Source organism: Podarcis gaigeae, assembly GCF_964106915.1.
Source record: "Podarcis gaigeae genome assembly, chromosome: 18".
Lineage (NCBI taxonomy): Eukaryota > Metazoa > Chordata > Lepidosauria > Squamata > Lacertidae > Podarcis > Podarcis gaigeae.
In genome coordinates, this window is record NC_139696.1 from 7,009,453 (window position 1) to 7,030,726 (window position 21,274).

At 48.0% G+C, this 21,274-nt stretch overlaps 2 protein-coding genes across 4 annotated transcripts in view; both read right to left on the reverse strand.

Moving 5' to 3' along the window:
* LOC310835517 (uncharacterized protein) overlaps positions 1-21,274 on the reverse strand; it is a 691,527-nt gene that overhangs the window by 167,189 nt on the left and 503,064 nt on the right. The gene's annotated exons all lie outside the window — the stretch shown is intronic.
* SEMA6B (semaphorin 6B) overlaps positions 1-21,274 on the reverse strand; it is a 174,407-nt gene that overhangs the window by 24,795 nt on the left and 128,338 nt on the right. For 2 of the 3 annotated variants that reach the window (XM_083720286.1, XM_083720287.1), the window contains exons 5-11: positions 21,088-21,150; positions 11,612-11,713; positions 8,863-8,953; positions 6,941-7,060; positions 5,468-5,556; positions 5,139-5,356; positions 4,307-4,438 (exon numbers count right to left, since the gene is read on the reverse strand). In XM_083720286.1, the coding sequence (XP_083576412.1) occupies positions 4,307-4,438; positions 5,139-5,356; positions 5,468-5,556; positions 6,941-7,060; positions 8,863-8,953; positions 11,612-11,713; positions 21,088-21,150 (815 nt within the window). The remainder of the gene's footprint in view (positions 1-4,306; positions 4,439-5,138; positions 5,357-5,467; positions 5,557-6,940; positions 7,061-8,862; positions 8,954-11,611; positions 11,714-21,087; positions 21,151-21,274) is intronic. The other variant, XM_083720288.1, reaches the window with a different exon arrangement.

Consider the following 21,274-nt stretch of genomic DNA (forward strand, 5'->3'; position numbering starts at 1 on the left):
CCTGGTCTCGAATCCTGCCGGTCATTTCCAACAATTCCATATAGTCCATCACCTTCATCTGCCATTCTTCCAGAGTGGGTAGATCTTGTGTCTTCCAATATTTTCCGATAAGTATTCTTGCTGCTGTTGTGGCATACATAAAGAAAGTTCTATCCTTCTTTGGCACCAATTGGCCGACCCTGCCCAGGAGAAAGGCCTCTGGTTTCTTCAAAAGGGTATATTTAAATACCTTTTTCATCTCCCAGAAAGCCTTAATCCTTGGGCACGTCCACCAAAGGTGAAAGAATGTTCCTTCATTTTCAGAGGCAAAATATTTCGTAGGGGGACAGTTTTAGGGCGCGTGAGCACGGTGCCTTCCTCCCTAAACCGGCCACTAGTTTCCCGGGCTTTGGGAAGAAGGTGGCAGGAGAACATTTAGGGACTAGTCTAAATGTGACCACACACCACTGATTTGCACACAAACCAGGTGTGGGATGTAATCCATTAGCACAGTCCAATGCCGGATTTCGGTTTGATGAGGCCCTAAGCTACTGAGGGCAATGGGGCCCTTTCTATGTCCAGCTGTCCTTTGTCAACAACAAATTGCCACTGTTTTGTGTGTGTTGGATATATGCTAATTGATGGACCTCATAGGTATCTCAAGCCATTTGCACACGTTGCCATACAACCAGTCCATGCAGAATGTAGGCACCCTATATATAGAAATGTGCAAAGCAGTGATATTTTTAGGGTGTGGGCTAGCAGGGCCATGACTTACATCATAGGAGCCTACACAACACAAAACACTGTTGCTGTATGTAGGTTTTTATTTTTTTTTATTTGTTTTTTATCTTACGTTTTGGAAATGCACATCCAGGTTTTTTCCCCCCCTTTAATTTTTTTGGGGCCCCCAAGAGAGTGGGGCCCTAAGCTATAGCTTGTTTATCTTATGTCTAAATCCGTTACTGGTCAAAGACAACATTCCTTGTTTCTGTAGCATGGACACAAACAGGAAGACATCCTGCAGCCATTTTGTTGCCTTACTGCAATTTTTCACATCAATTCAGTCTCCATTTGAGACGAACTCACTGTTTCTTTGTGTAATTGCCAAGCCAAGCCTGCCTTTCAGGGATCAAATTGCGGACTGAAATGTGAGCAAACTTTTCATTTCTTTACTCAGAAAGACTCCTGCGCCTTTATTCTTTTAAGAGGGATTAAAGGGGACACCAGGAAATAATCTTAACTAAGAGATTCAAACGAATCTGCAAACTAGCTTTCGGCTATATTGATGGGGATCTGCTCTGCTACATCATTCGCTAGTGGCAGTGGCGTAGCGTGGGGGGTGCAGGGGGGGCCGGCCGCACCGGGCGCAACATCTGGGGGTTAGGGTTAGGGGGCACAAATCCACGGGTTAGGGGGCGCAAATCCACGGGTTACGGGGTGCAAATTACTTGCCTTGCCTCGGGTGCTGACAACCCACGCTACGCGACTGGCTAGCGGATAATACTTATTCAATATATCCTTTCCTACTATCCTTAATACACTATGCAGACTTTAATGAGTCATTGCTTATTCAAATCCACAGCAATCTCTGCAACAAGCCAAGAGGCACTGAATTAGGATACAGCGGTACCTCAGTTTTTGAACGTTTCCGTTGACGAATGTTTCATTGGAAGCCCCCTAGAGTGGTGGGGTATAAGTACAGTGGTGCCTCGCAAGACAAAATTAATCCGTTCCGTGAGGCTCTTTGTATAGCGGTTTTTTCGTCTTGCAAAGCAAGCCCATTGACAGCTTAGCGGATTAGCGCTATTAGCGGTTTAGCGGCTTTTAGCGGCTCATCAGCTTAGCGGATCAGCTGCAAAGCGGCTTAGCTGCTTAGAAAAAGGGGGGAAGGGGGGAAAACCCGCAGGAACTCGCAAGACATTTTCGTCTTGCGAAGCAAGCCCATAGGGAAATTCGTTTTGCGAAGCGCCTCCAAAACGGAAAACCCTTTCGTCTAGCGGGTTTTCTGTCTTGCGAGGCATTCGTCTTGCGGGGCCCCACTGTATTATTATTATTATTATTATTATTATTATTATTATTATTATTTCAGTTTTCAAACACCGTAAACCCAGAAGTAAATGCTTCAGTTTTCGAACATGCCTCAGAAGTCAAACGTGCCACATGGCTTCCATATTGAGTTTTCCATATTGAGGCGTATTGAATTTTCCGTACAGTGGTACCTCGGGTTACATACGCTTCAGGTTACATATGCTTCAGGTTACAGACTCCGCTAACCCAGAAATAGTGCTTCAGGTTAAGAACTTTGCTTCAGGATGAGAACAGAAATTGTGCTCCGGCGGCGTGGCAGCAGCGGGAGGCCCCATTAGCTAAAGTGTTGCTTCAGGTTAAGAACAGTTTCAGGTTAGGAATGGACCTCCAGAACGAATTAAGTACTTAACCTGAGGTACCACTGTATTGAGTTTTCTGTATTGAGGCTTCCATATTAAGTTTTCAGTTTTTGAACATTTCAGAATCCAAACGGTCTTCCGGAACGGATTACGTTCCGTACTGAGGCTTCTGTATTAAGTTTTCGGTTTCCGAACGTTTCAGAATCCGAATGGTCTTCCGGAATGGATTACGTTCGAAAACCGAGGTACCGCTGTATAAGAAAAAGCCTTGCTAGATCAGACAAAGGGATCATCTGGTCCAGAGCCTGGTTTGCAGAGCCCCAAAGCAGTCTGTTCCTGCCCGCCCCTTCCTAGCATCTGAAGACAGCAACTTCCAGACCAAGATCCCTTTCCTGGCACTGTTTGAGTGTTTGTGAACATCCCGTACCATCCCAGGAGCTCGGCCCATGTGGGGGGGAGTTTGTCGGAAAGCAAGCCCATATCAGGAGAAACTGGCAACTCTCCCAGGCACCCGGCTTGATCTCCTGTTGACCTCCCTGGCTGCATTCCCCAGCAAGATCCAGGCTAGGTTGCGATAGACGATTCTTCTCAACGTGAGAAGAACACCCCCCCCCTCTTTCCTGCCCCCTGGCAGGGGAAAGAGATAGACAGAAACGTATTTCCATGCCTTTATTTCTGTCTTTGCAGCATTACAAAAAACATGACTGCTCTCTTCAAACTCCAGCAGTCTAGTAACAAACACTTCCTGCAGGAACAAACGGAAGACCTCATATTACACTCTGAGCTAATTCCGGTGCTTCGCACTGTGAATTGACTGTCCCTCTGCTTCCCACGGAACAGTCCCAACATTCCCATTATGTTTTGCTTTCAAACTAGCAGTTTGCAGCTGCATTGCTTCTATATCGTAACAGAGTTCCCTTTGAGGGCATCAATAAGGAACAGCCCTGCTAGGGGAGACCAAAGGACCAGCATCTTGGTATCTGCGGGGACTGACCAAGCACCTCTCGGAAGCCATGGGGCGGAACGTGAAGATCTGTAATGACACCTCCTTATGTGCTGTTTGTCCCTGGTGCCTGGGACTCAGGACAGGCACCCACCTCTGAACGCGACGGTTCTGTTGCAGCTTTCGCTGGTGTGGAGGACTCCCTGGTCCTGAATGGGGCAACTGTGCCCCTGAAGGACCAGGTGTGCAGCCTGGGAGTCATTTTGGACTCACAGCTGTCCATGGAGGCACAGGTCAATTCTGTGTCCAGGGCAGCTGTCTACCAGCTCCATCTGGTACGCAGGATGAGACCCTCCCTGCCCGCAGACTGTCTCGCCAGAGTGACGCATCCTCTGGTTATCTCCTGCTTGGCCTACTGGAATGCGCTCTACGTGGGGCTACATTTGAAGGTGACCCGGAAACTACAACTAATTCAGAATGCAGCAGCTAGACTGGTGACTGGGAGTGGCTGCCGAGAACATATAACACCAGTCTTGAAAGACCTACATTGGCTCCCAGTACGTTTCCGAGCACAATTCAAAGTGTTGGTGTTGACCTGGAAAGCTCTAAACGGCCTCTAAACGGCCACCCCCATCATTCAGACCGGACACTGAGGTCCAGTGCCGAGGGCCTTCTGGCGGTTCCCTCATTGCGAGAAGCAAAGCTACAGGGAACCAGGCAGAGGGCCTTCTCGGTAGTGCCGCCCGCCCTGTGGAATGCTCTCTCATCAGATGTCAAAGAGATAAATAACTACCTGACATTCAGAAGACATCTTAAGGCAGCCCTGTTCAGGGAAGTTTTTAATATATGACATCTTAGTGTATTTTTGGTCTTTGTGGAAGCCTCCCAGAGTGGCTGGGGAAACCCAGCCAGATGGGCGGGGTACAAATAATAAATTATTATTATTATTTCACTGGTGGCTTGAAAGAACGTGGCAGCTGTCGGTTTCACTCACCGTGGTTTTGGCACCAGTTCCTCTGGCACAGGGGTCCAAACAGATTCGGGGGATTTCTGCTCGCGGAAGCGCCCCTCGAAGACGGAGGCGATTTGGGCCATGTCAAAGGCACACACAGCAGAGCCTGGTATGCTGGAGAAAGAGAAAAAGAGAAAAAGAGAGAGAAAGAGAGAAAGAAAGAAAGAAAGAGAGAGAGCGCTTTGCTGTAAATTCGCAATATGGCAAATTGTAGGCACGTTGCTCTCCTTCAGCCTCAATAAGGGACCCCTGACCATTAGGTCCAGTCGTGGCCGACTCTGGGGTTGCGGCACTCATCTCGCTTTATCGGCCGAGGCAGCCGGTGTACAGCTTCCGGGTCATGTGGCCAGCAGGACTAAGCCACTTCTGGCGAACCAGAACAGTGCACGGAAACGCCATTTACCTTCCCGCTGGAGTGGTACCTATTTATCTACTTGCACTTTGACGTGCTTTCGAACTGCTGGGTGGGTAGGAGCTGGGACCGAGCAACGGGAGCTCACCCTATCATGGGGATTCGAACCGCCAACCTTCTGATCGGCAAGTAATAGGCTCTGTGGTTTAACCCACAGCGCCACCCATGTCCCTATGTATGTTTGTATGTATAAATAAATAAATAAATAAATAATTTTGTGTTATTATACTGTAAACTGTCTTGTGATCTTCAGATGATGGGTGGTTAATAATAATACCAGTGTAAACAAATGCAGTGCGAAAACTCAAGGCAGAAGGAACTCTAGATGTTTTGGGCTTAGTCTTGGAGAGCCCCCCACCCCAACTTAGATCTGGGCCCCTGCTATTTCCAACCGCCACTGACCTGTTGGCAGGTGTGGAAAAGACGGCAAGCACGACCGGCCGGCCATCAATCTCCAGGATGTCCGTTACAGACTGGATGACATTGAAGTAGAAATGGGAGTCCCCCGGGATGGAACAGTTGAGGCGGGCCTTGAGGAAGGAGGTCCACTGCTTCTCCAGAACCCGCTGAGAGCCACCCATGTCGTTCTTGCAAACTCTGGCCACCCGAGACACTACCACCTATGTTGTGGGGACAAGGAAGGGTCAGAGGAATCTGGGTCCAAGGGTCCTTGGGTGCTGGCGCCAGGTCTGATCAACAATGCCCATTTAGGCCTCCTCTCACCATCTTACCTTCTCTAAGTAGTTGAACTCCATTGCGATCTCCCTGAAGAAGAAATAGACGTGGCTCTTCCACTCCACAGCGCGGACAAAATATGGTTCTGGGTGGGGAGAGTCCAGATAAAGGAGGTTATTTTTATTTTGTTATGGTTTAATGTTTTATTTAAGCAAACAGTCATACCTCGGCTTGAACATGCTTCAGGTTGAGCACTCGGCAGTGACCTGGAGGTAATGGAGCGCGTTACTTCCGGGTTTCACCGCTCACGCATGCGCAGACGCTCAAAATGACGTCACGCGCATGCGCAGAAGCGGTGAATCGCTACCCGCGCATGCACAGTCGTGGGTTGCTTTCATTTCAGGATGCGAAAGGGGCTCCGGAATGGATCCTGTTTGCATCCTGAGGTATTTACAAACAAACAAACAAACAAACAAACAAACAAACAAACAAACACACTTAACTCCCAAAACCAGAGAGTAAAGGGAAAGGGTAAGAAAGAAAAAAGGATGAAGTACCACACCCATTTGACTCCCCTCCACCACCACTTGTCATCTCTGAGTCATTTAAATTCTTATTTATATTGCATATTATTTATCGCTGTAGAGTGGTACCTCTGCTTAAGAACTTAATTCATTCTGGAGGTCCGTTCTTAACCTGAAACTGCTCTTAACCTGAGGTACCACTTTAGCTAACGGGGCCTCCCGCTGTACTGTACTGTACTGATGAACTGGAAAAATAAAAATGTGGCTCCCTTCTACGTTTGGATTGAAGACTTATGCAAACTCGCAACATATAAACAACTTGCATATAAACACAGATGCCATGGACAAATTCTGTGATATTTGGAAACCATTCTTGCAAATACAGTGGTACCTCGGGTTACATACGCTTCAGGTTACAGACTCCGCTAACCCAGAAATAGTGCTTCAGGTTAAGAACTTTGCTTCAGGATGAGAACAGAAATTGGGCAGCGGCAGTGCAGCGGTGGCAGGAGACCCTATTAGCTAAAGTGGTACCTCAGGTTAAGAACAGTTTCAGGTTAAGAACGGACCTCCGGAACGAATTAAGTTCTTAACCCGAGGTACCACTGTACTGTAATAGGTTAAAATCTGGTGAAGTACAATAACAACCTTGTAAAATATACAGTTTTGGTTCCCCCCTCCCCAATTTATTTCCCCTTTTACATGGGTTCTCTTCCTCTTACCCTCTTTTATTTATACCTCACCCTGTTTAGTGCACATATAATTATGTACTTTTTGAACTTTCGATAAAGATGTTTAAAAGCACAACAAAAAACCCCCCACATATTTTATTCCGGTTTGCCAGGCGATTTAAAGAAGCCTCAGTCGATTTGTCGCAAGGACGTTTTCCTCGACACCGATTCATCCGTTGAACACGTCGCCTCGTGTTATGAGCGAACGTAGTGGCTTTTCCCACTCCTGCCTCCCCCCAGCCTCCCCCCACCGCAGAGCGAATCGACAAAGCACCTTTAAACCACTTGGAGTCGTGCTTGACTGTGCGAAGAGTCGGGCTGTCTCCCAGGCTGCGGTAAATGACTGCGTCGATGGCCAGGAAATCCGTCACGGTGGCAGTGAAAAGCATTCCACCTGTCAGGGAAGGGGAGATAGATATGAGGTGTTGGAAGAGAGAGGAGCGGTAAATAACGCCAGGTGGGCATGTTGCGCAGCGCCCGGAAGTTCGAACCGCCAAAGAAAATGCTCTAGCTCAGCCAGAGAGTGCGTGCCCTGCGTACGAAAGGCCCCAAATTCAATAAAAAAGGTAAAAGGTAAAGGACCCCTGGATGGTTAAGTCCAGCTAAAGGCGACTATGGGGTTGCGGCGCTCATCTCACTTTTGGGCCGAGGGAGCCGCCGTTTGTCCACAGACAGCTTTCCGGGTTATGTGGCCAGCGGGACTAAACTGCTTCTGGTGCAACGGGACACCGTGATGGAAACCAGAGCGCACGGAAACACAGCGGTACCTATTTATCTATTTGCGCTGGTGTGCTTTCGAGCTGCTAGGTTGGCAGGAGCTGGGACACAGCAACGGGAGCTCACCCCATTGCGGGGATTCAAACCGCTGACCTTCCGATTGGCAAGCCTAAGAGGCTCAGTGGTTTAGACCACAGCGCCACCTGCGTCCCATAGGTCTTTGCAAACAACACTCTTTGTACACATGACATGCCTGCAGAACAAATTTCAGAGATGTGCAGATTTCAGTTCCCATATTATTATGGGAAGTCTGAATTAAGCAGGCTTGCCTCAAAATGCCAACTCAATCCATTACAACAACAACAACAACAACAACAACAACAACAACAACAACAACAACAACATTATTTATACCCCTGGCTGAGTTTCCCCAGCCACTCTGGGCGGCTTCCAATTGAGTGTTAAAAACAATACAGCATCAAATATTAAAAATTTCCCTAAACAGGGCTGCCTTCAGATGTCTTTTAAAGAGAAGATAGCTGCTTATTTCCTTCACATCTGAAGGGGGGGCATTCCACAGGGCAGGCGCCACCACCAAAAAGGCCCTGTGTCTGGTTCCCTGTAACCTCACTTCTCGCAAGGAGGGAACCGCCAGAAGGCCCTCGGCACTGGACCTCAGTGTCCAGGCTGAACGATGGGGGTGGAAACGCTCCTTCAGGTACACAGGTACATATTCTAATATATGTATTAGAAACCATGTGACTCTGTGGGTGTGTTTTTAATTTAAAGTTGGGCTCATGGGACCAAACAGAGGCAGGGAAGGCATCTATGATTCTTAACAAGCGGGGTCACCCCTCTGCTGACACACACAAAAACGCCTTGTATCTCAAGGACCACTTCGTTGTCGCCATAGGAACCAGAGACTGGCTTGTTTCTCTGTCGTTGAAAGAGCTCATTATTTGTGCATGTGAGACCAGGCTTGGGGAGACCCAGATTCAAATCCTTGATTGGTAGCCTTGAATGTGTCCCCGGTCTAACCTACCCCTCATGTGATGCTTAAGGAAACCCATATATATTTGCAGGGCTGGGGGCAGGGAATGGGTGCAGGCAGGCAGCCTTGAGCTCCTTTCAGGAAAGGTGGGGTGTACCGTATTTTTCGCTCTATAAGACGCACCAGACCACAAGACGCACCTAGTTTTTGGAGGAGGAAAACAAGAAGAAAAAAAATATTCTGAATCTCAGAGGCCAGAACAGCAAGAGGGATCGTTGCGCAGTGAAAGCAGCGATCCCTCTTGCTGTTCTGGCTTCTGGGATAGCTGCGCAGCCTGCATTCGCTCCATAAGACGCACACACCTTTCCCCTTACTTTTTAGGAGGGAAAAAGTCAGTCTTATAGAGCAAAGAATACGGTAAATGCTGTTTCTGCTTGCTGAGTCATAATAACCGGGTCAAAATACTTCCCTCCGTGCTCTGAACCGACCTGTGAAGAGAGCGACGTTGGCGTGCTTGGGGTCATAGGGGCATCGAGCCATCCCACTGATGTTGTCTCCCGTGGGCTCCAACGTGTCCATCTGGTGGGAGGAAAAGATAGTTAGACAAACTGAGGATCTCTCGAGGGGCTGGGCAAAAGGAAACGGGCCGTATCCAGTGACCCAGACCCATTGGTGTTAATGGGCCCAAGTTAAAGGTAAAGGTAGGATGTTGAGAATTCTGTTCCACATTAAGGAACAGACATGGGATTGTTACGTGTCACATGTCTGTTTACATTCCAATGGAACTTCCATTGTGTGTATAGCTTTTGTTTTTCCCGTTCTCTCTGTGACGACATGAGAGAGAGATGACATGTTTCTTTGTCCTGATATATGATTAATAAATCTGTAGATGCAGTATGCTTCCACAAGCCTCACGCCTATTCTGTATGCGCAGTTATCTCTGCTGACAGTGTGCCTTGGCTTTTGAAGCCTGGGTCGCTGAATTACCCCTGACAGTTAAGTCCAGTCGCGGACGACTCTGGGGTTGAGGCGCTCATCTCGCTTTACTGGACGAGGGAGCCAATGTTTCTCTGCAGACAGTTTTTCCGGGTCATGTGGCCAGAGCAGCAGACAGAAACGCCGTTTACCTTCCTGCTGGAGCAGTACCTATTTATCTACTTGCACTTTGACGTGCTTTCAAACTGCTAGGTTAACCGGAGCTGGGACAGAGCAACGGGAAGCTCACCCTGTCACAGGGATTCGAACTGCCAACCTTCCAATCGGCAAGCCCTAGGCTCAGTGGTTTAGACCACAGCACCACCCGAGTTAGTCATGTTTAATTTCAGTGGGTGTACTCCAAGTGGGACTGGGTACGACCCAATGCGTCCTTCTTTTTTGTGGTGACCCACACATGTGTCTAGATGGGCAGATGGAAATCTGTGCATGTTTCAAAATAAAATGAAAACATACAGAGCCACGCAGAAATGTTTATTTCCCCTCTTTGAAATTTGAAATGTATTGGCAATTGAGAAACCAGAGCAGACTCGCTGAAATTAACAAACCTAACTTAGTCGTGGCTATTGCTTCCAACTGTTTGGCACTCAGTAGGACCACTGTAGGGTACAGCCCCACATTTCCAGAGTAATTCAGAAGAGGAAAGCTTAAGTTCTCTTACATATCAGATTTGGTTTTAATTGTGAACGGCCATTTATCAGAGCCACAAATTGGGATTTGGAAGTTAGTTTATAATATAAAGGTAAAGGACCGCTGACAGTTAAGTCTAGTCGCAAATGGCTCTGGGGTTGCGGCGCTCATCTCGCTTTACTGGCCAAGGCAGCCGATGTTTGTCCGCAGACAGTTTTTCCAGGTCATGTCGCCAGCATGACTAAGCTGCTTCTGGCGAACCAGAACAGCGCATGGAAACGCCATTTACCTTCCCGCCAGAGCGGTACCTATTTATCTACTTGCACTTTGATGTGCTTTCATAGAATAGAATCATAGAGTTGGAAGAGACTACAAGGGCCATCGAGTCCAACCCCCTGCCAAGCACTGCTAGGTTGGCAGGAGCTGGGACCGAGCAACGGGAGCTCACCCCGTCATTGCGGGGATTCGAACCGCTGACCTTCTGACCGGCAAGCCCTAGGCTCTGTGGTTTAGACCACAGCGCCACCCACATCCCTGGTATATAATATAGATAAGTGGATATACTGAATGCCCATTCCATCCGCCCTTCGGTTTATTGCAGTTGTTTAGGTCCTGCTCATCCAACTGTGATTGGGGTGGTTCTGCAACAGAAAGCTAGAATTTCGGTGCACAACCTGTACACTGGAAGCAGAGCCATTTGCCAAGTGTCGAACCTTATTTGTAGCCAAAGCACGCAAGAGGGTGTTATCGGCAGACATGGGGGAACCCTGAAATTCACAGCAGCTGCAAGACATCTTTAGGTGTTGGTGGGCAGCCTGTACTCAAGTGACTACAGAACCACAGAAGGGTGGCTGTCAAAGGAGGGGAGCAACAAACTGCCCACCTGATCTTTTTACTCGCAATCACACCAGGGGATTGTCACTGACTGTCCCCCTCTTCCAACTCCGCCTTTGACCCTTGTAGAAGTCAGAACAGAGGAGGCGAAACAAGAATTAGCTGGCTCTGCCTTCCACTGTCTTTGACGCCCCCTACTGTTGGGCTCAGGGACGCGGGTGGCATTATGGGTTAAACCACAGAGCCTAGGGCTTGCCGATCAGAAGGTCGGCAGTTCGAATCCCCGCAACGGCGTGAGCTCCCATTGTTCAGTCCCTGCTCCTGCCAACCTAGCAGTTCGAAAGCACATCAAAGTGCAAGTAGATAAATAGGTACAACTCCAGCGGAAAGGTAAACGGCGTTTCCGTGCACTGTTCTGGTTCGCCAGAAGCGGCTTAGTCCTGCTGGCCACATGACCCGGAAGCTGTACGCCGGCTCCCTCCGCCAATAAAGCCGAGATGAGCGCCGCAACCCCAGAGTCGTCCACGACTGGACCTAACGGTCAGGGGTCCCATTACCTCTACCGTTGGGCTCCTGGCCTTCTGCCCAAGGGGCACCAGTTACCCCTGGTCAGAACACTATTTGAACCATTGGGCATGAAATAATAGCCCATAATGTCGGTCATGTATATTGGGAGGGGAAGCAGGAGTCTGGGCACTCGCTTCACACGATTCAGTCAGACTAGTTGGGGCACAAGGGATATTTGCACCACCTGGCTGGCCCCAAGTTCCTGGTACTCACGGTGTAGTTGGCGCAGATGGGATTGAAAGCGTTGGTGCCGCAGACGAAGAGCAGGTTGTCATTGCGGAGGAGAAGCACTTTGATAAAATTCCGGCACTCTGCCTGGGGAGGAGAAGCGAAGCGATGAAGGCTGCAAAGCGAAAAGCACTCCTGACATGCTCAGAGTCTGCAAGGCCACTTCCGCCTTCAGGAGGAGTTGGGGTTGCGGGCTTCACGGCCCCTCCACGCGTGCAGCAGGTGGAAGCCATCCCCGCGGGATTCCCGGCCGCGTCACCCCCTAGCCGGCCAATCGGCAGGTTTGGGGTGTGTGGCCTGCCCTCATGGCTGGAGATCTCCCTCTTTGCTGCCCGCCTGCTGTTCCTGTTTTCCCACCCTATAAGGTTTTCGTTCTTTGACCTTGCTATGGACCTCGGTTGGTCGCCGTCGAGGGGCCTGGTAGGAATTTTCCCACTTGGCAAATTGGCACCAGCCGCTTGGTTTTCGCCAACCTCGTAGCAAATCGCCACGACTTTCTGAGTATTGGAGGTTAGGCATTGGTATATTTCTGTAGATGGAAGAGGGGAGGTAGTGCCATCACCTGCCCCCAAATATTGAAGGGTAGTCCGTTTAAGGATTCCGGGGGGCGTGGCCCTGTCCGAAGCCTAGGGAGGTGAGGGCCTAAGGCACGCCCCCTATTGGTGACCCCGGGGGAGTTCCTAGTTGATGCGCATCAGCAGGACTCCCCCTACTGGTGGTTAACCCTTCCTGGACTTCCAGCAGACGGGCTGGAGTTGGATATAGTCGGTTAGGACCAATGCCTAAGCCAATACCGCTCATCACCTGTAACCAATAAAGTTGTGCCCTTTTTTAGCCCATTAACCTTAATAATTGTGTCATGTGTCATTATTTCCGCCGGGGGGGGGGGTCAGGAACTCGCCACACAATGTTCCTCTGCTGGCCTAGACGGGAAGCGAGCCCTATAGGGGGCTGAAGGCAGGCAGGGCCCAGGTCAGATCGAGTCTCTGACGCTTCTTTTCTTGTACCTACCACACACCTCATAAAAACAAGCCAGGACTCCTTCTGAACAAGCAAAACACTTCTATTATCACCATCATTGTCACTCCCCCTAATAGCAAGTTCAGTTCCCCGTACTGACAGGTCCGGGGCCAAATTCAGTCCATTTCACATCTGGAAGCGACCCTACTAAATCTGTGCTTTGCAAACCGAATCAGAGCCATTCTGTTAGAATTTGCACTTTTCTGATTTTTTGTGGTGTAGTTCCCTGGGCAAGAGATGTGCATTCATATAGTAAGATAGGGAAATGTGTATACAGTGGTACCTCAGGTTAAGTACTTAATTCGTTCCGGAGGTCCGTACTTAACCTGAAACTGTTCTTAACCTGAAGCACCACTTTAGCTAATGGGGCCTCCTGCTGCCGCCAGAGCACGATTTCTGTTCTCATCCTGAAGCAAAGTTCTTAAACCTGAAGCACTATTTCTGGGTTAGCGGAGTCTGTAACCTGAAGCGTATGTAACCTGAAGCGTAAGTAACCTGAGGTACCACTGTATTAGGGAAAACAGAATACAAAGACACATTATACGGGGGGAATTGCTTTGCAAAAGTGTGTGCATTAGACAGGTTTCCATACATCCAGAATTTCCCAGACGTAACCAGAATTTGGCCTTTGTAAACAGAATCCGGGCAGAAATTGTTGAAATGTCCAGGAAAATCCAGAAGTGTAGATTTTGTCACATTTCATTAAAAATAGCTCAAAAACTCTTCTTTCTTTTTTTTAGATATTACAAAAAAAAAAAAGCTCAATAATTTTTGTGTCCGGATTTTCACTTTTTGAAATATGGCAACCCTGGTACAGTATTAGAAGGAGAAAAAATACATACAGAACATGCAGATATTGGGCGAAATTTGCCCTAAGATGCTACAATGAAGCCTCGGTCCAGTGTACCTGAAGGAGCGCCTCCACCCCCATCGTTCTGCCCGGACACTGAGGTCCAGCGCCAAGGGCCTTCTGGCGGTTCCCTCACTGCGAGAAGCAAAGCTACAGGGAACCAGGCAGAGGGCCTTCTCGGTAGTGGCGCCCACCCTGTTGAACACCCTCCCACCAGATGACAAAGAGAAGAACAACTGCCAGACTTTTTGAAGACATCTGAAGGCAGCCCTGTTTAGGGAAGCTTTTAATGTTTGATGCATTACTGTATTTTAACATTTTGTTGGAAGTTGTCCAGAGTGGCTGGGGAAGCCCAGCCAGATGGACGGGGTATAAATAATAAATCATTATTTTTATTATTATTATCACGAGGACTTGTTTTTCAAAAATTTGCAAACTGGTGTGGAAATGTGGAGAGCTGAGTTTCAGATTAGAAAAATGAGAAGCAACATGGGTTTTCTTTTTTTTGGGGTGGTGGTGGTGATGTCTCTGATGTTTGGAGATGTACAATAGAATCCAACGAAACTCTCAAACCATGGAAGTGCCCTTCACCCCCCAATAGCAGTGTTTTTTGACCAGGAATCATGGACATGTTTGCATGCTATTGTTTTGTTTGTTATTACACTGTGCATTTTTGTGTGTGTGCGCTTTTATATTGCAAACTGCCCTGTGATGCTTGGATGAAGTGCGGTGTAGAGTTTTTATTTTTAAATCGATCTAATCCGTGCCGTTTCAAAGCACACTTTTCCTGGACAGACGCCTCTTTGCGCGCATGGTTCTGTCAGGGAACTGGGTCTCCAAATTTCTAAGGGCGCAGATAGCAAAGCGCAATCGTTTGCGTATCGTTTCACAAAGTACGGGTTTGGTCAGTTTAGTCGTGTCCAACTCTTTGTGACCCCCTGGACCAGAGCACGCCAGACACTCCTGTCTTCCACTGCCTCCCACAGTTTGGTCAAGCTCATGTTGGCACCTTTGAGAACACTATCCAACCATCTCATCCTCTGTCGTCCCCTTCTCCTTGTGCCCTCCATCTTTCCCAACACCAGGGTCTTTTCCAGGGAGTCTTCTCTTCTCATGAGGTGGCCAAAGTCTTGGAGCCTCAGCTTCAGGATCTGTCCTTCCAGTGAGCACTCAGGGCTGATTTCCTTCCGAATGGAGAGGTTTGATCTTCTTGCAGTCCATGGGACTCTCAAGAGTCTCCTCCAGCACCAGAATTCAAAAGCATCCATTCTTCGGCGACCAGCCTTCTTTATGGTCCAGCTCTCACTTCCTTCCCCACATTTAAATGTGAGCAAAATGGAGTCTCTCATCTTCTCCCTGGTTTCAGGTTGTGCTTTTTTTTAAAAAAAAAAAAACTTGCTGTTGGCGATATCTTGACATTTGCACCTCACTCTTTATATCTCGTGCGGGTACCAGTAGTAATAATACTACTGGTAACAAATGGGAAAGGACACCTTTCTCGCTCCCGCCCCCCATCTCTGTGGCCAGCTATTTGGCTCCAAGCTTTCTGCCTCTTCTCCTTCACCCTCGCCTGCTCTAGCACAGACCTTTATGTTTCTATTATGAGTTCTCATCCTCTCTCTTTGCTCTCCCATCTAAGCACCTTTCTTCCCTTTCTGTTTCCATGGTTTCCGAACAGGCCAGAGAGAGAAAGAGAGAGAGAGGAACGGGGTTGGGTGAGCCATTCCCCCCCCCTCGCAAACTCCCCTCACTTCCCCACTTCCTGCTAGCATCTCTACTTCATCTTTCAAAGCCATCATCCCTGCCAGGGTGGGAGGCAGGGGGGAAAAATGGTGTGTGTGTGTTTTAATCCCCAGAAATGGAGACCCTCCATGTGTCCCTATTTTCCAGGGACAATCCTGGATTTACTGAAGCCGTCCCGGTTTCTGATTTGATCCAAGAATGTCCCACTTTTCCTTAGAACGTCCCTGTTTTCATCAGGGAAATGTTGGAGGGGATGGAATAGGATGTCCCTATTTTCCTCAGAGAAATGTTGGAAGGGATGGAATAAGATGTCCCTATTTTCCTCAGAGAAATGTTGGAGGGGATGGAATAGGATGTCCCTAATTTCACTGGGAAAATGTTGGAGGGGATGGAATAGGACGTCCCTATTTACATGAGAGAAACGTTGTAGAGGATGGAATAGGACGTCCCTATTTTCATCAGAGAAACGCCGGAGAGGATGGAATAGGACATCCCTATTTTCCTCGGAGAAATGTTGGAGGGGATTGAATAAGATGCCTCTATTTTCATTGGGGAAATGTTGGAGGGGATGGAATAGGATGTCCCTATTTTCACTGGAGAAATGTTGCAGGGGATGGAATGGGATGCCCCGGTTTTCATCAGAGAAATGTTGGAGGATCTGGAGTTATGAAGCTATCAGTATCTGTTCCTCATTTTTACCCCGATTGAAAATGTGCCTTTTTATAAGCGTGCGCATTTCTCTGCTTGGCTGGAGAACTGCGATGCGAAATTTGGAGAACTAGGAATTTCGAAAGCTGGTTTGCACCTTGTTTCGGAAAAGCGTCCATTGGTCGTTTCACCTTGAAATGCAAACCGAATGGGATTTCTCTCCCTCCCACCCCCGGCCAAATATACCTAGGATTTGGAGAAGGACCACAGGGCAGCCTCTGGCATTTCTCGTTTGGCAAATCACTGTATTTTTCGCTCCATAGGATGCACCCGACCATAGGACGCAACTTGTTTTAGAGGGGGAGAACAAGAAAAAAAATTCTCCCCCCCTCTGCCCAGCGCCCTTCAGCGAAGCGGCAGGAGCTGCTGCGCAGAGAGGGGGAGAATTTTGCCCCTCTTGTTTCCCCCCTCTAAAACAAGGTGCCATTCAAGGTGCGTTCAGTGGTCTTCAGGAGGCTACTTTGGAAGCCTGGAGAGCGAGAGGGGTCAGTGCGGACCGACAGTGGCGTAGCGTGTGGGGTGCCGGGGGGGCCAGCCGCACCGGGCGCAACATCTGGGGGTTAGGGTTAGGGGGCGCAAATCCACGGGTTAGGGGGTGCAATCCACGGGTTAGGGGGCACAAATTACTTGCCTTGCCCCGGGTGCTGACAACCCACGCTACGCCACTGCGGACCGACCCCTCTCGCTCTTCAGGTTCCTTTCGACCTGCTCTTTGGGGCTGGTCGGGGAGCAGCGGAAAGGCACATAGCCTTCTGCTGCTCCCCGAGCTTGTGGGGCTGGCGGTGGGGGGAAGAGCTGCCCCCCCAGCCCAAAAAAGCAAAGAAGCCAAAACAGCTTCTGCCATAGCCGCGCGCAACCTCTCCAGCCGGGAGAGGCTGAATGGGGCTATGGTTTCTTTAGCCCCGCGCAACCTCTCCGGCAGGAAGAGGCTGCGTGCGGCTATGGCAATAGTCCCACCTCCCACAAAAGCCCACAGGAGCCGAGCACCGTTTAAGGAGCATGCGGCTCCCGTGGGCTTTTCTACAAGGAGGAAGAAGGGACTGACTGGCTGCAAGAACTTGTGTGCGGCTTTCGGGGGCTTTTCCTGCCTGCCTCCCCCTGCATTCGCTCCACAGGACGCACACACAGTTCCCCTTCATTTTTGGAGGGGGGAAAGTGCGCCCTATATTGTGAAAAATACGGTAAACCCTGTTTAATTTTTCACCCTCTATTTTTTTAAAAAATAATATTTTTATTAGATTTTAGGAATAAAAGATTTAGAAAAATACAAAAAGGAGAACAAAAATACAAAGTCACAAAATACAAAAATACAAACATTGAAGCATGAAAAAGAAAGATATAAAGATAAAAAGGCACATACAAGAAAGAAAAGAAAAGAAAAAACAAAAATCCCTCTTTTTTAGTTTCTCCTCTTTGATTCACTTATTTTCCTGACTTCCTCACATCTCCCTTTTTTGTATCCCTTTTAAAATTTAATTCAGCAAATTAATTAAATTTAATTATTTAGTTTATCTATTTATCTGTTATAAGTCCAATCTTAACCTTATTAATAGAACCCCTTCAATTCAAATCAATACCATCAACATTCAAAAATTTTACAGTGCTTCTGTAAATAAAGTTTAAATTTCCTAACTTCATTCCAACATCCTTCTAACATTCCTTAATTTTATGATGTTTCTGTAAATAAACTTTAAATTTCTTCCAATCTTCTTCCACCAACTCTTCTCCCTGGTCTCAGATTCTGCCAGTCATCTCCGCCAGTTCCATATAGTCCATCAATTGCGTCTGCCATTCTTCCAGTGTGGGTAGGTCTTGCGTCTTCCAATACTTCGCGATGAGTATTCTTGCTGCTGCTGTGGCATACATATAATTTTTCACCCTCTAACCCCCACCACTCTCTGTTCTCCCAGGGAAAGTCTCTAGATGGCCCAAACTGGAGTCTCTCTGGGACCTGAGCGCCGTCTTTCACACTCTCCTTTCAGTTCCCGGCAAACATTTTATATCCAACGTGATTTATTAAGAGGCTGGTATAATTGGTTTTGTAATTAATTATTTCTGGTCTGTTGATCGGAACAGACACATCTCATAATCGGTGCGAAATCCAATTTCCAGATTCTATTAACGCCTCCCTGGGCCGAGTGCGAGGGAGAAGAGCCAGACTTTCCCAGGAGACATCCCAAAAGGATTCAAGACCAGCAGAGAGAAACTCTGGGGAGTCTCCTTGCCTGCAGCAAGCACCTCGCAACTGAGGTAAGTGTGTGTCTTGGCAAGCAGGCTGGGTTGCAAACTCTTTTAGCGGCCTATTTAAAGGACATGAGCGAACACTTCACAGGAACACAAAGTTAATCCCTGTGATAATTTGGTCTTTGAAATAGAGCAAAATGCTCTACAGCGGAACCTCGGTTTTCGAACGTCTCCGTTGCCGAACCTTTCGTAACACGAACGCTGAAAACCCGCTGAAAAAAGTAAATGCTTCCGTTTTTGAACGCGCCTCAGAAGTCAAAACAGCTCCCGCTGTGTGTTTTTCAATTTTCTCAACTAAATTTGCTGACAGCCCTTTGTGCCTCAGTTTTCTAACGTTTCGGAACTCGAACAGTCTTCCGGAACGGATTACATTCGAGAAACCGAGGTACCACTGTATTCTGTACTCTTTTATTTTGTTCTGAGCTTTTAAGTTTTCTCGTCGGTGTTTTTTATCTTGATCCTGGCTGCTGACTTTAATCAAACGACTGCAGAGCAAATGTACATTCCCATTTTTGAGTTTCGGATCTGTGGGGCTATCAGAGAGCCACTGCCATTGACTACTTGAAAACATGGCCTTGTCACTGTGGTCACATGATCCCCGATCAGCTGAGCGAGGTACAAAAGGAGAGACAGAGATGCTGGAATGAGAGAATCTCAGAGATGCACCGAAGAAGGGGTGGATCCAGCCAGTTCTTTTGTTTCCCCTTCCCTCGCAGACCAGATTTGACAGGAGGCAGGGTTACCCACCTATCAATCACCTAACGTCAGAATGACACCAGACGATTGCCAGAATGGATTACAGTGGTACCTTGGGTTAAGAACCTAATTCGATCTGGAGGTCTGTTCTTAACCTGAAACTGTTCTTAACCTGAGGTACCACTTTAGCTAATGGGGTCTCCTGCTGCCGCCGCTGTGCGATTTCTGTTCTCATCCTGAAGCAAAGTTCTTAACCTGAGGTACTATTTCTGGGTTAGAGGAGTCTGTAACCTGAAGCGTCTGTAACTTGAAGCGTCTGCAACCTGAGGTAGTACTGTCCGTTCAAAAACAGAGGTATCACTGTCGTTGGTCAAGGGAGCCATGGACTCAGAAAGGTTGAAGACCTCTGCTTTACGCAATCTCCTAGTCCCTATTATTGCAAAGCTCAGTTTGAAAATATCCTGGCGATTAGGAAGGCCTTAGTCGCCCCTGCCGCATTTCTGTGAAATGCTGACCCGTTTATAGGGATGAGTCACTCTAGAGCTAGACATCCAAACACCTGCAGAAATTGGCCAGGAGTCCTTAAAATTCAACACATCCTATTCAAAAGCAAAGGACCACACTGAAGATCTCTACAAGTGTCCCTATTTTCCAGTGATAGTCCTGGATTCAGTAGTGATGTATGGAAGTGAGAGCTGGACCATAAAGAAGGCTGATCGCTAAAGAATGGATGCTTTTGAATTCTGGTGCTGGAGGAGACTCTTGAGAGTCCCATGGACTGCAAGAAGATCAAACCGATCCATTCTGAAGGAAATCAGCCCTGAGGGCTCACTGGAAGGACAGATCCTGAAGCTGAGGCTCCAAGACTTGGGCCACCTCATGAGAAGAGAAGACTCCCTGGAAAAGACCCTGATGTTGGGAAAAATGGAGGGCGCAAGGAGAAGGGGACGACAGAGGACGAGATGGTGGGACAGTGTTCTCGACGCTACCAGCATGAGTTTGACCAAACTGCGGGAGGCAGTGGAAGACAGGAGGGCTTGGCGTGCTCTGGTCCAGGGGGTCACGAAGAGGCGGACACGACTAAAGAACAAAAAGTCCTGGATTTACAGAAGCCATCCCAAGTTTTTGACTTGATCCCAGAATGTCTTGCTTTTCCTTAGGACGTTGATGATTTTCAGCTATTTTTAAGGAAATTCGCCCAAAAAATCAACACTCCTGACACCGGTTGCCATACGCCTGGGTTTTCCTGGACATTTTTTACCGATTTTTGGAAATTCCGCCTGGACGCAATTTCTGACGGAAATGGCAGCCCAAGTTAAGCTGCAGTTCCTTAAAGTTAGGGTATCGGAGGCTCTGCATAGTTTTGCAGACATATGAGAATGTTGAGGGGGAAAACTCTGCCACTTTAGATGCGAGATTGAGGGTGGGGGGCGAAATCTAGGTGCCCTGAACACGCTTGAGCGTGCAACACGAAGACACACCGTGAGTGGCAGAACCAATTATGCAAAAGATATCATTACTGGCAAGCGTAATGATTTCTTCAAGCTGCCGAGTCCAGCTTTCTTCGGAGCACGGCGTCAGTTATGTTAGCCCAGGACCTGGATGTTAAAAAGCATCGCAAAGTGGAGATTTCTGGCCAGCTCTTCCCTGGGTCTCCTCTTCCTGATAAGGTTCCAGTTCCTTATTTTTCCACTCTTACCTTCAGCTCCGCACATTTTCACATCTGTTTGCAAACTTTTTTTTATTATTAGAAAAGTCCCCATGCAAATTCATTGGCATCTTAGGGCAAATTTCTCCTGATAGACACCATTCAGTGTGCAATTTTGCCTAATACAGTGGCTGCCTCGGATCTCGAACGAATCCGTTCCAGAAGCCCGTTCAGCTTCCAAAACGTTTGATAACCGGGGCGTGGCTTCCCATTGGTTGCAAACCTTCTTGCACTCAGCATAAAATACGTTGCACACTTGGGTTCTGAAAAACGTTCGAAAACGGAAGCATTTACTTCCGGATTTTCGGCATTTGAGAACCAAAACGCACGACAACGGAGGCGTTCAAGAACCAAGGTGCCACTATAAACACATTTCCCCAAAGCAATTTCCCCTAAAACAACACATTTTTTTCATGCTATTTCCCCCACTAATACAGGTATGTGCATTTATATGTGAACTTGGCATTGTAAGGTGCCGCAAAACAGACTTACCTCGTGTTTTCCTTTCATCCGGCAGATGTTGATATCGTGTTGATTCGACCTCCATGTCAGTTTCTAGGCAAAGACCGAACAACAACAACAAAAATGGGTCAAAGAGAAATTGGGAGACAATGATATCTATGTGGAGGGCATTGTAGTCTCTTCCCCTCCACCCCCCAAAACACACTTCTAAACAGTA